Source organism: Elephantulus edwardii, unplaced genomic scaffold (assembly GCF_000299155.1).
Source record: "Elephantulus edwardii isolate Elephantulus edwardi_28Jun2011 unplaced genomic scaffold, EleEdw1.0 scaffold00137, whole genome shotgun sequence".
In the NCBI taxonomy this organism is placed as follows: domain Eukaryota; kingdom Metazoa; phylum Chordata; class Mammalia; order Macroscelidea; family Macroscelididae; genus Elephantulus; species Elephantulus edwardii.
This window is the reverse complement of record NW_006399887.1, coordinates 2,442,426-2,454,846: the sequence shown is the minus strand read 5'-3', so window position 1 is coordinate 2,454,846 and position 12,421 is coordinate 2,442,426. Positions and strand designations below refer to the sequence as shown.

At 41.0% G+C, this 12,421-nt stretch overlaps 1 protein-coding gene across 2 annotated transcripts in view; it reads left to right on the top strand.

Moving 5' to 3' along the window:
• Positions 1-9,792: 9,792 nt before the first annotated feature.
• The window catches only part of OCIAD1 (OCIA domain containing 1), a 39,742-nt gene continuing 37,113 nt past the window's right edge, over positions 9,793-12,421 (top strand). For both annotated transcript variants that reach the window (XM_006894155.1, XM_006894154.1), the window contains exons 1-2: positions 9,793-9,850; positions 11,745-11,825. In XM_006894155.1, coding sequence (XP_006894217.1) covers positions 9,793-9,850; positions 11,745-11,825 — 139 coding nt within the window. The remainder of the gene's footprint in view (positions 9,851-11,744; positions 11,826-12,421) is intronic.

Sequence of the window (12,421 nt, the reverse complement as noted above, 5' to 3'; positions counted from 1 at the left end):
AGATTCATCTAACATCAGCAACAATATCCCTAGTACCACGACCCCTTCTAAACTCAGCCTGGACTTCCGGCAGTTCTCTGCTGAATATAGATGATGCAAAAAAGAATCAATGCTCTTGAATTTTATGGTGTTGGCAATGAGCACTGAATATTCCATGGATTGCCAAAAGAACAAATACATCTATCTTGGAGGAAGTGAAACCAGGGTGCTCCTTATAGACAAGGATGATGAAACTTGGCCTCACATACTTTGGGCATGCTGTAAGGAGGAATAAGCCCTTGGGAAAAGCATCATGCTGGAAAAAGTGGAGGGTCAGAGAGAAAGATGGGTGGCACAGTGACTGTAACAGTGGGGTTGAGCATACCGGAAATTGTGAGAATGGCACAGGATAGAGCAAGGTTCATATCTGTGTTTCGAAGGATTGCTATGAGTTATAGACTAGAGAGCATATAACAGCAACAAGCTTTTGTTATTTGGTACCCTCTGTTGTTAAGAGCCATAAAAAAGACTATGATTCATAGCAATCCTATGAAAAATGGATCTGAACCCAGCCCTATCCTGTGCTATCTTCATCATCTCTGACATACTTGAGCAGTTAGAGTCACTGTGTCAATCCATCTCTTTGAGAATCTTCCCGTTTTTTGTTGATCCCTAGCAACTCATTGGAACCTTATGCACAATACAACAAAACACTCTCTGACTCTCTGCTATCCTCACAGATCTTACTATGTGTGCTTCAGCCACTGTGTCAATTATTCTTATTGAGAGTCTTCCTCTTTTCCCCCCTGACTCTTGGCCAAGAATGATTTCCTCCAAGGACTGACCTCTCCTGGTAACATATCCAAAGACATGAGAAGTCTTGCTGATCTTGTTTCTAAAACTCATACTGGCTGTACTCCTTCTAAGATTTATTCAGTCCATGTCATAATTAGTAATCTGCTTCAATACTGCAATTCAAAGACATCAATTCTTTTGGTGGTCCTTATTCATTGCCTGGTTTTTGCACACATGTGAGACAGTTGGGAGCTCTGAGAGTCTAGCGGTAAGCAGCTGCATTGCCATTCCAAAGACATACAGTTCAAATCTACCAGCAACTTCATAGAAGTATTGACAATCCCCTTCTGTGTGATTTCCTATCTCTGGAAACCCACTCGAAAGTCATCTGTAAGTCTGTCTGATTAGATAGTACTCAACAACAACAATAATAATATGAAGCAATTGAATATATGACTTGTGTCCAGTGCACCTTAGTTTTCAAAATTGTTTCTTTGCTTTTAACTTTCAAGAATTATTTACATATTTACGCAATGGAGTATGTAATTTAATTACTTGATTGCTGCTTACATGAAAAATTAATTACAAATGCAAGTATAATTACTTTACAACTTCAATCTTTTCTCTTTTGTTGTTAAGTGTTGTGGAGTTGAGTGTGACTCAGTGACCTTGTGAACAACAGATCTGAACCCTGTTCTATTCTGTGCCAACTTGATACTTTCTGACACACAACAGCCATCATGTCATTCCACCTAGTTGAAGGTCTTCTCCTGTGCTAACCCTCCACCTTTCCAAGCATCATGTTCCTCTTCAAGAATTAGCCCCTCCTAGAAACATGCTCAAAGTATGTGAGGTGAAGCTTCATAATTCTTGCCTCCAAAAAGCACTCCGGCTGCACCCTCTCCAAGATATATCTGTTTGTTCTTTTGACCTACATGGAATGTTCAGTGCTCTTCTCCAACACCACAGCCCAAAGGCATCAATTTTTTTTTGTCATCCTTATTCACTGTGCAGCTCTCAGATACATAGTGAATGATCGTGAAGATCATGGCCTGAATCAGATGTACCTTAGTCCTCAAACTGACATCATTACTCCTCAATAATTTGGAGAGGTCCTCAACTGCAGATTTTCCCTGTGCAATGTGCCTTCTTGTTTCCTGACTTTTGATACCAAGGGTGTTAATTGTGGATCCAAGTAAAATGAAGTTGTTGACAGTTTCAATCTCTTCTTCATCCATCATGATGTTGTCAATTGGTCCAGTGGTAAGAATCTTTGTTTCTTGACATTGAGATGTAATCCATATTGAAAGCTGCATTCCTTGATCTTCTCCAACAAGTGCTTCAAGTCCTCCTCACTTTTGGCAAGCAAGGATATGTCATCTATATAATGCATGTCATTGATAAGTCTCCTTCTGACCCTGATGCCACATACCTCTTCATATAGTTCAGCTTTTCAAATAATTTGCTCAGTATACAGATTGAGAGCTCTGGTGGCCTAGAGGTAAGATACTTGGATATAATCATAAAAGCACATAGTTTGAGGCCAGTAGCTGCTCTGTGGGAGAAACATGGGCAATCTTCAACTGCCTCTCCTGCGATTAACTGCCTCTCAAAACCCACTGGATGATCAGCTATGGGTCAGTTCTGACTCGACAGTACACAACAACAACATCTTGACATATAATGTTGTGAGAAATTTCTTCTAGGATGCTACTTTTTGGTCTCTTATGAATGAAGGTTTTTGTTTTTACGTTTCAGTGTAAACCATACTAAATGTTGTCTGTAATCTTCATTAAGTGCTTTGGTCCTCTTAATTTTCAGCAAAGAATATTTTATTATCTGCATATTGCAAGTTGTTAACGAGTCTTCCTCCAATTCTGATGCCATATTCTTCTTCATATACACCAGTTTCTCAGATTATTTGCTCAGGATGTAGATTGGGTAAGCAGAGTGAACAGATACAACTTTCATCTACACCTTTCCTGATTTTAAACCGTGCAATATCCTATTGTTCTGTCTGAACCTCTTGGTCAATATGCAGATTTTACATTTGTTTGATTAAAGTATCGTGGAAGAGCTACTCTTTGCAATGTTGTCCATAATGTATAACAATTTGTTGTTATGTGCTATCAAGTCACCTGTGATTTATAGTGACCCTATGTACAATAGCTCTGAACCCTGCCCTATCTTGAGCCAGTCTCACTGACTCTGACACACCTACCCTCATTATCCCAGTTACTATGTCAATCCATCTCATTTGAGGTTTTCGTCTCCTCCACTGTCCGTCAATCCTTCTAAGCACAATGTCATTTTCCAAGGACTGGTTCCTCCTGGCCATGTGCCCAAATTATGTGAGACAGAGCATCAACATTCATGTCTCCAAGGAGAGACTTGGTTTCACCCTCTCCAAAACAGACCTGTTTGCTCTCTTGGCATTCCACGGTATGTTCAATACTCTTCTCCAAAACCACATCTCAAAGCCATTAATTCTTTTTCTGTCATCCTTAGCCATTGTCCTCCCCTCTGATGCATTGTTGTTGTTGTTATGTGCTGTTGAGTCGCCTGTGACTCATAGTGACCCTATGTACAACAGCCCTAAACCCTGCTCTGTCCTGTGCCATTATCACTATTTCTGACACACCCATCCCGATTGCCCCAGCCACTGATTTTATCCACCTCATAGAGAGTCTTCCTCTTCTGCGCTGTCCCTCCACCCTTCAGAGCTTGATGTCCATCTCCAAGGATTGGTCCCTCCTTGCAAGTATGTCAGATGAAGCTTCAGAATCCTTGCCTCCAAGGAGCAGCCTGTTTTAACCCTCTTGAGAATGAACCTGATCGTTTTCTTAACAGTCCATGGTATACTCAATACTTTTCTCCAACACCATAGCTCAAAGGCATCAATTCTCCTTCTATCCTCCCTAGTCATTGTCTAGCTCTCTAACGCATAGCAAGCAATTGCAAAGACCGTGGCCTATATCAAGCGCACCTCTGATGCATAGCAGGTAATTATGAAGACCATGGCCTGGATCAGGTGCACCTTAGTCCCTAGGCTGACATCATTATTCTTTAGGACTTTGGAGAGATCCCTGAAAGCAAATTTACCCAATGCAATTTGTCTTTTGATTCCCAACTGCTGGTGCCAAGATTGTGGAGCTGAGTAAGTTGAAATTGTTAACAGTCTCAATCTCTTCTCCATCCATGACGGTGCTGCTGCCAACTGGCCCAGTGGTGAGAATCTTTGTTTTCTTTCTTTCTTTTCTTTTTTTTTTTTACAAAGAGATTTTATCTTTTATTTGTGAGTTTTCCATTTGGGAATAGGGGCACAGACCTCTGGCTCCTTCATGTTGAACAGGGGTTTTGAGATGAAGGGGAAGAGGAACCCACTTTAACACTTTGCTGGTGGTCTTGAGTTGAAGCTACATGCCTCCTTGTTCAGTTAGAAGATATTATCATGATGTTTTTTGCCCTCTGGTCTGCACGGTGTTTGTGTGGGTGAATTTAGTAGGAGTGACTGGCTGAACTTTGAGGCTCCATCCACCTTCACTTCCTTAGCTGGCAGTTATATTTCCCTTTTGTCTCTGAAACTGGGCTCAGGGTACAGGTTCTGGAATAAGACTTAGTGTTCAGGTTACCTGTAAGAAAGGAAGCAAACCTGAAATACTACTGGTGCCATTCTTATGTTTGAGTCCATTGTTGCAGCCACCATATCAGTCTTATCTCCTTGAATGTATTATTCTTATTTTGCTGAGTCTCTACCATGCATGATGTTCTTCTCCAGGACTGACCCCTCCACTGGACCAATTGGCAGCAACAACATGATAGACGGTGAGGAGATTGTTTGCTTCAGTTTGCTTGACTTCACAATCAACTCTCTTGGTATCAGCAACCAGGAAATCAAAAGACAAATTGCATTGGAGAAATCTGCTGTCAATGACTTCGCCAGGGTACTGAAGAGCAATGATGTCAGTCTGGAGACTAAGATGTGCCTGATCCAGGCCATGATCTTCACAATTAATTACTATATTTTAGAAAGCTGGACAATAACTAGGAATGATAAAATGAAAATTAATGTCTTTGAATTATGGTAGTGGAAAGAGTAGTGACTATACATACCATGGATGGCTAGGAGGATAGAGAGGCTGGAAGACAGAGGCTGGAGGATAGAGAGGTCAGAGGATAAATAGGCTGAGAGTCATTAGGATAGAGAGGCTGGAGGATAGAAAGACAGCCAGATAGAGAGGCCAGAGGATACTGGGGTGGGGGGAGATAGTGGAAAAAAGGAGGCTAGAAAGAAGTATAGTAAAAAGGAGGATAGAAAGTAAGGAAGATAGAAAGGAGGAAAAAAGAAAGAAAAAAGAAGGAAAAAAGAAAGGAGGGAAAGAGGGAAGGAAGGAAGGAAGGAAGGAAGGAAGGAAGGAAGGAAGGAAGGAAGGAAGGAAAAGAGAGAATCTTTGTTTTCATGATAATGGTCTACACAGTTGAATTTTATTACTGAAATTCAATAATATATATTTATACAATATAAATATTGTCTGTTTATGCATTATTGACTGTGCAAAGGCATTTGTGTGGATCATAACAAAATTGTGCAACAATGAATGAATATTTTAAAAAAGTGAACTAGGGAAGTGGGAGGGGAAGGGAAAGGGGGTAAAAATATGCAACAATGAATGAATGAAAATCTAACTTTTCTGTAAACTTGTTAAAATCACAACTAAAATAAAAAAGAAATTATGGCTGACACTGAGAAGACTGGGAATCCAAGAGCACTTAACTGTGCTCATGTGAAACCTATACCTAAACGAAGATGCTGTTGTGTAAACAGAGCAAGGGAACACTACTGGGTTTAAGAGGAAGAAAGTTGTGCATCAAAGTTGTATTCTCCATACCTATTCGTTCAACCTGTATATTGAACAAATTCTAGAAGCTGGACTCTGGCATCAGGATCAGAGGGAGATTGACCAATAACCTGTGTTATGTAGATGACACAAATTAGCTTGCTGAAAATGAAGAGGACTTGAAGCACTTGCTGCAGAAGTCAAACAGTACAGCCTTCAATATGGATTTCATCTCAATGTAAAGAAAACAAAAATTCTCATTGCTGTACCAGTAGGAGACATTCTGATAAGACTGAGAAAAGATTAAAACTGTCAATGACTTCATCTTTCTTGAAGCCACAATAAATACACTTGGCTTCTAAGTGAAAAGTAAGGGCATTTTCAATTGCCTTACATGAATGTGAAAGTAGAAGACTGACCAAGGAAGACTGAAGAACTGATGTCTTTGAATTACAGTGTTGAAAAATAGTGAATACACCAAGTACTGCCCAAAGAACAAACAAATCTTAGCAGTAGTACAGACAATTCCTTATGGAACATCTTATCCTGAGGGACCAGTCCCTAGAGAAGGATAAAAGGATAAAAAAAGCATAAAAAAGGGAAGATTCTTTTTTGTTTGTTTAAACCAGGCTCTTGCCTTTATTATTATTATTTTTTTTAAGAGTAGAGGACTGTTAATGAGGTCGGTTTCACCAGTGGCTCTAAGAACAGGCTCAAGTCTTAAGATAGGGTGGCCTACAGCCTGACAGAATGAAATGTATGAATCAGGTACAACCTAAAAACAGAGGGTTGGTTTGAGGACCAAGGTACCCTTGATTCAGACCATGGTCTTTTCAATCACTTGCTATGCATCTGAAAGCTGTGGACAATGAATAAGGATGACAGAAGAATTAATGCCTTTGAACTGTGATGTTGGAGAAGAGTACTGAATATCCCATAAACTAAAGAACAAACAGAAGAAGGTGCAGCCACAGTGCTCCTTGGAGTCAAGGACCGTGAAGCTTCATCTGGCATACTTTGGGCATTTGCTAGGAGAGGCTATTCCTTGAAGAAAGACTTCATGCTTGGAAAGGCGGGGGGATGATGACGAAGAGGAAAACTCTCAACCAGGTGGACTGACACAGGGACTGTAGCAATGGGTGAGAGTATGAGATAGGGTAAAATTTGATGTTGGTATAGAATAGGACAGGGTGCAGATCTGTGGTTCATAGGTAGGGATGTTATATGAGTCGTACTCGACTCGACGGGCATCTAACAACAACAATAAAAACAGAGAAAGCTAAGAAGACAGGAGGCATCAACACCTTCCTGGCAGCAGATGACTGACATATCCATGAGCTACGTCACAATTTCTCTGATATTCAAATAAGGAGGTGGGCGGAGCTCGCAGGCGGTGGTGGGCATCTGCGCAGCCTCAATACAGCCGGGGAGCAAGGAGGCCACAGTGGGGAAAGGAGGCGGGGCGAGAGGAAGCAGGGCCGACGACACTGCCGGCTTCCGGCTCCTTACTCTCTGCGCCTCAGGGCGTTCTGACGTCATATCCTGCCGTAGGTCACTAGTGTGTCCGGGTCGCGGTCATTTTCATCTCCTGCTTGAGGTGACTCCTTGCCAGCAGCCTGTGTCCCCCCCCCCTTCCTTCCCTTCCCCACGAGCCCTCACCTTGCAGGGCGCTTCTCGCTCCCTTTTGCTCCCTGTTGGGTCGTTTCCGGTGCTCGCAGCTCCGTTCGCCCGCCGCTCGGTGCGCGAGGTGACGCAGAATCCCCCCTCTGCTCCCACCTGCCCACTCTCCGTCTCAGCGCAGCACCCTGCTTCCCTGCTCCCTCCGCCATTTTCGCGCCTGTCTGGGGGCAGCGATCGCGTCTGGGGTCTGGGGCTCCCGTGTATCCTAGTGCGTGCTTACGGAGGTTGTGCATGGGTGGGATTCTCGCTGACAGGTGGGGGAGGATGCTCAATGATGGCGATAGGGAAGTGCAGATGATGGGTGGGGTTGAGGAAGGCTGGGGAAGGTGTTAATAGGCCCAGGGTGAGCTTTTTGAAATGAACGTGTTAAAGTTCTGTAAAGGAATCTTGCATAAAGGGGCCTTGTCGTCCATGACCGCCCCTTTAGAGTGTTTAGGCTCCTTTGTTTTAACTTTTCTACTATCGGGGTGAGATATGAGTAGTTTATTTAGCAGGCTTTGTGAATTTATAAGCCCTGGCTTATAGACTGCTGAAGGTCAGCACTTTGAATGCTTCTGGCCGTTCTGTGAAAGAATGCTGGTCAGTCCCCTTCCCTAAGGATTTACAAACCCAGTGGAGGGTCATAACCAACTAGATGGCAGTAGATTTGATTTTAGGCTTTACCCGTAAATTGAAGGTACCAAGTAGCATAGGGAGTAAAATGCTGGGCTGTGAACTGGAAGGTGGTAGGTAAGTAAGTCACATCCACCGAGCCACTTCACAGGTCAAAGATGGACAGTCTAGAGATTTACAGCCTCGGTAACCTATGTAAGGTGCCATAAGTCCATTATCTATTCTGGGGTGGAGAGGTGGGCTTGGATTTTTAGTTATCCATGAATTTAGCCTAGCCTTTTACTTACTTTTCCCTAGCTCATGGGGCAACATGCTACGGTGGCCCTCAGTGGTGGCTTACAGAATATATGAATTATGCAAGGGCCCTATTGCTGTTCTATTTGTGTATGTCACCATTTCATGCTTTTTTTTTTTTTTTTAAAGTTAGACTAATCCTGATTCTGAGTAAACATTATGAAGTAGAGTTACCCGGTCTGTTGGTATCCTACATCCCTAAACCCAAACAAAAAGCAACCGTAAAAAAACCCCCAAAAAACAAAACAAAAAAACCCAAAAAAACCACACAAAACTTTTCTGCTGTCTAGTTTTGGCTCGAAGGGATCCTCTGATTTCCAGGGCTGTAAATCTTTGCTGTAGAGGACTGCACATCTTTCTCCTGCAAAGATGATGGATTTTAAACAAAAGACCTTTTGGGTTGCAGCCTAATACAAAACGCTAGGTCTTGGGTAAAAATTTAGATGAGGAAAAAAGTTTATTCTTGAATGGTAGGTGCTTTCAAAGTTTCTTTAATCCTGTTGATTGGCAGCTAAGCATTTTACCCACTGTACTACTGTCAGGACTTCTATATATTTTAAGTCTCTTTGGAGAAGAAAGAGTTTGGATGATACAGTTTGCTGTTAGAATTGCAGTCTCACTCTCAAAACATTTGCCATCTGGTTGGAATCAACTCAAAGCTGATCCCACATAGGGCTTTCTGAGAGTGTAAATCACATGGGAAGAGATCTCACATCCTTCTCCTGAGGCTCTCCTGATGGATTTAACTTGCCAGAGAGGCCTGGTCTTTTTGGATAGCAGCGCAGCTCCTAATTAGGTAGGTTTTATGCCCATTGATACTGACTAGTTCATAAACTTGTAGAAAGCACCTAACATGTACTTTGGGTGCTTTGGTGGTGTAGTCCATAGGATATTACACTGCTAGCTCATAAACTGTGCCTCTGGCAGCTTGAATCTACTAGCAGCTCCTTGGATGAAAGATGGGCTATTTGTTTCCATGCAGTTCTTTGGAAACCAGCTAGTAGGTCACCTGTGAGTTGGTTCCAGCTCAACAACAATGATTTTTTTGCCTTACACAGCACCTGATGTTTGGAGTTTTTTTCTTTTCAAGACCACCAAAAAGGAATGAATCTGTTCCAAATCAGCTAATTAGCGTTTAATGGGATAGGGCATATCAGATTGTGAGACTAGCACAGGATAGGACATACATGATTCAGATGTGTTGTTTATAGGGTTGCTGTGAGTCATAGTAGATCTGATGATACCTAACAATTTTTTCATTTAGGTAAGTGTTTTATTATGTCAGATTCTTAAGTGTTGTTTTGGTATGTGCCTTTGAATTGGCTTTCTTAGCCGCCTGTATACAACAAAATAAAACTCCAAGATCCTCAGAGATTTACAGTCTCAGAAACCTGATGGAGGTTCCCTTTGAGTTTGAACTGTTTAGATGACGGTAGGCTTTCATTTTTCACTTAAGGTGATGGTGTAGTGGCTAGTAAATATTTGTTGATTAATTGCCACATAAACTTATTTAAGTAAATCATAAATACTCTTAGTTGATATTGAACTATTTTGGGATTGTTTCTTAATATAAAATGTTTTTGATACAGGGACGATGAGTGGGAGAGCTGATTTTCGCGAGCCAGGTGCTGAAGTTCCAAGACCAATTCCCCGTAAATATTACATTTTTATAATTGGAAACATTTTATTTTTAATATTTTATTGTGATTTAGGACAAATATTACAAAATTCTAATTCAGATTTTTATATGCAGATTTTCTGTGACATTGACTATAACCCCACAATGTCCTGGCATTCTCTCTTTTTTCACCTTGGGTTCCTTGTTTCTGTTTGCCCGGCTTTCTTGCCCCTTCTTACCTTAACTGGACAAGTATTGCCCTTCTGATCTCATATAGTTGACCCTCCAGAAGAGCATATTCCTCCTTTGTTTATTTTCCACTTCATACACCTGACTTTGTTCGGGTTATGGTCTTTCTGATCACTTGCTATACATCTGAGACAATAAAGATGACAGAGAAAGCTTTGATACCTTTGAGCTGTGGTGTTAGAGAAAAGTATTGAATATCCCATGGACGGTCAAAAGAACAAATATGTCTTTGAGAGGGTGAAGCCAGAGGGCAAGAGTGCACTTTAGAGGCTATGCCTCACATACTTGGTGCATGTTACCAGGAGGGGCTTTTCCTTGGAAAGGAACATGCTGCTAGGAATGGTGAAGGCGAGGAAGGCCCTCGACCAGGTGAATGTGACACAGTAACTGCTGCAGTGGGCTCTAATATGTTGGGAAGTGTGAAGATGGCACAGGATAGGATGGCATTCAGATCTGTTGTTCATAGGGTTGCAGTGGGTTGTACTTAACAGTGTCTACCAACAACATTGTAACACTTGACTTTTAGGTGACTGAAGCTGCTTTGGAAGTGCCTTCATTTCAAAATAGAAAGATAGATAAGGGTCATATTCTTGAGGAATAGGCCTCTCTCTTATCAGACGAGGTCTGGTCTTTTTTTATTAATTTCAATTTTATTCTGTCTTCTCTGCTACTCTTCTTTTATGATCCTGGTCAGAGTGGTTGTTGGTGTTAACTGGGCACTGTGTAGTTCTTCTGGTTTCAGGTCAGTGGAGACTATAGTTTATTAGTATTTTGGACTAATTACTTTCTCAAGTCTTTGATTTTTCTTTCATTACTCTGACTGCAAAGAGACCTGTAGTTACAACTTAGACGGCTCCTTCCAGACTTTTAAGATCTTAGTAGTAGGATCCAAAACACTATGGACAATGTTACATACATTGATTGCCTCAGAAACGATGATCCCTTTCCTATTAAGCCCAGATTTTCAGTCTGGGAGGTTTGTGTGTATATTTAAGAGATTTTTATGATTTCAAGCACATCCTCTGTACTCTTTATAATAAATGTACATGTTTTAGCGTGTGTAAATGTTTATATCTGTTTCCCCCGTATATGTGCATTTAAGTGTACCATTTCTGATCCATTTACATAACTACATAGCTAGCCACATATTACTGTTTCTTATTTTTATAGGATTATTAAGAACTGTTTATGTAAAGAAATGTTCACTGCCTTGAAATATAGCGGGGCCAGCTTCATGGCATGTGATCTGTACACTCATATAGAACCCTGCTGTTTGTTATGTGTTGTTGAGTTGAGTCTGACTTATAACAACCCTATGTTCTATTCTGTGCCATTTCTACACTTCCTGACACACAGGAGCCCATTGCTGCAGTCACTGCATCAGTCCTTCTAGTTGAAGATCTTCCTCTTCTTTGCCAACCCTCCACTTTTCCCAGCATCATGTCCTATGCTGGATTTAATGTTGGGCCTTCTCCATTTTGAGCATGAGGTCTCAACATTTTAATTTTGTATTGGGCTCTGCACATAATAGAGACTTAACAGTTTCCTCAAAGTTTACAAGACAGTTTCATTGCTTGATAGAAATATAAAGTGTTATTAACAATTAGACTAAACTGCTTTTTTTAAGACTTACTATTTTGTATGATTCATTTGATTTTTCTTTTTCTTTTGGTAAAAAGACATAGGGGCTGATTATGTTCCAACAGAAGAAGAAAGAAGGGTCTTTGCAGAATGCAATGATGAAAGCTTCTGGTTCAGATGTAAGTTAAATTTACTAGTTATCCTAATTTGACAGTGGGTGCCTGAAAATTGTAATGACTATGAAGAAAAAATTGGAAAACTTGTTGAAACGGTTTGGTTGTTGCTAAAATGCATTGATTAAGGAAGTATCTGTGAATTGCACACATTTTAAGTAATACTTTCTAAGACTTTTTTCAAGACCATAAAAAAATTTTGTCACAATAGTAACAGCATTAGTTAAGTGTTGAAGGATTACATAAAAACAATTCCACAAAGTAGCTTAAAATATCCTTACCTTGTAGATGAGGTAACTAAAGTTGTGAGATGTCACATGCATTGTCTACTGTTCCATAGCTGTTAAGTTCTGATATCTGGGCCCAGAGTCTCTGAAACAAACTCAGCATGTCACTTTTATAGAGAGCTCTGGTGGCCTACTTGGAAGAAGTATTGGAATCCTAAAGGCATGGGGCTCACATCCACCAGTTGTTCTGTGAGAGAAGGATGGGCAGTCTCCAGTGTGATTTACTGCATCTAAAAGCCCTGGAGGGGCAGCTATGAGTTTGTTGTGACTCTACAGCACATGAGAACAACAATAGCAACAACATCGTAGCTTTAA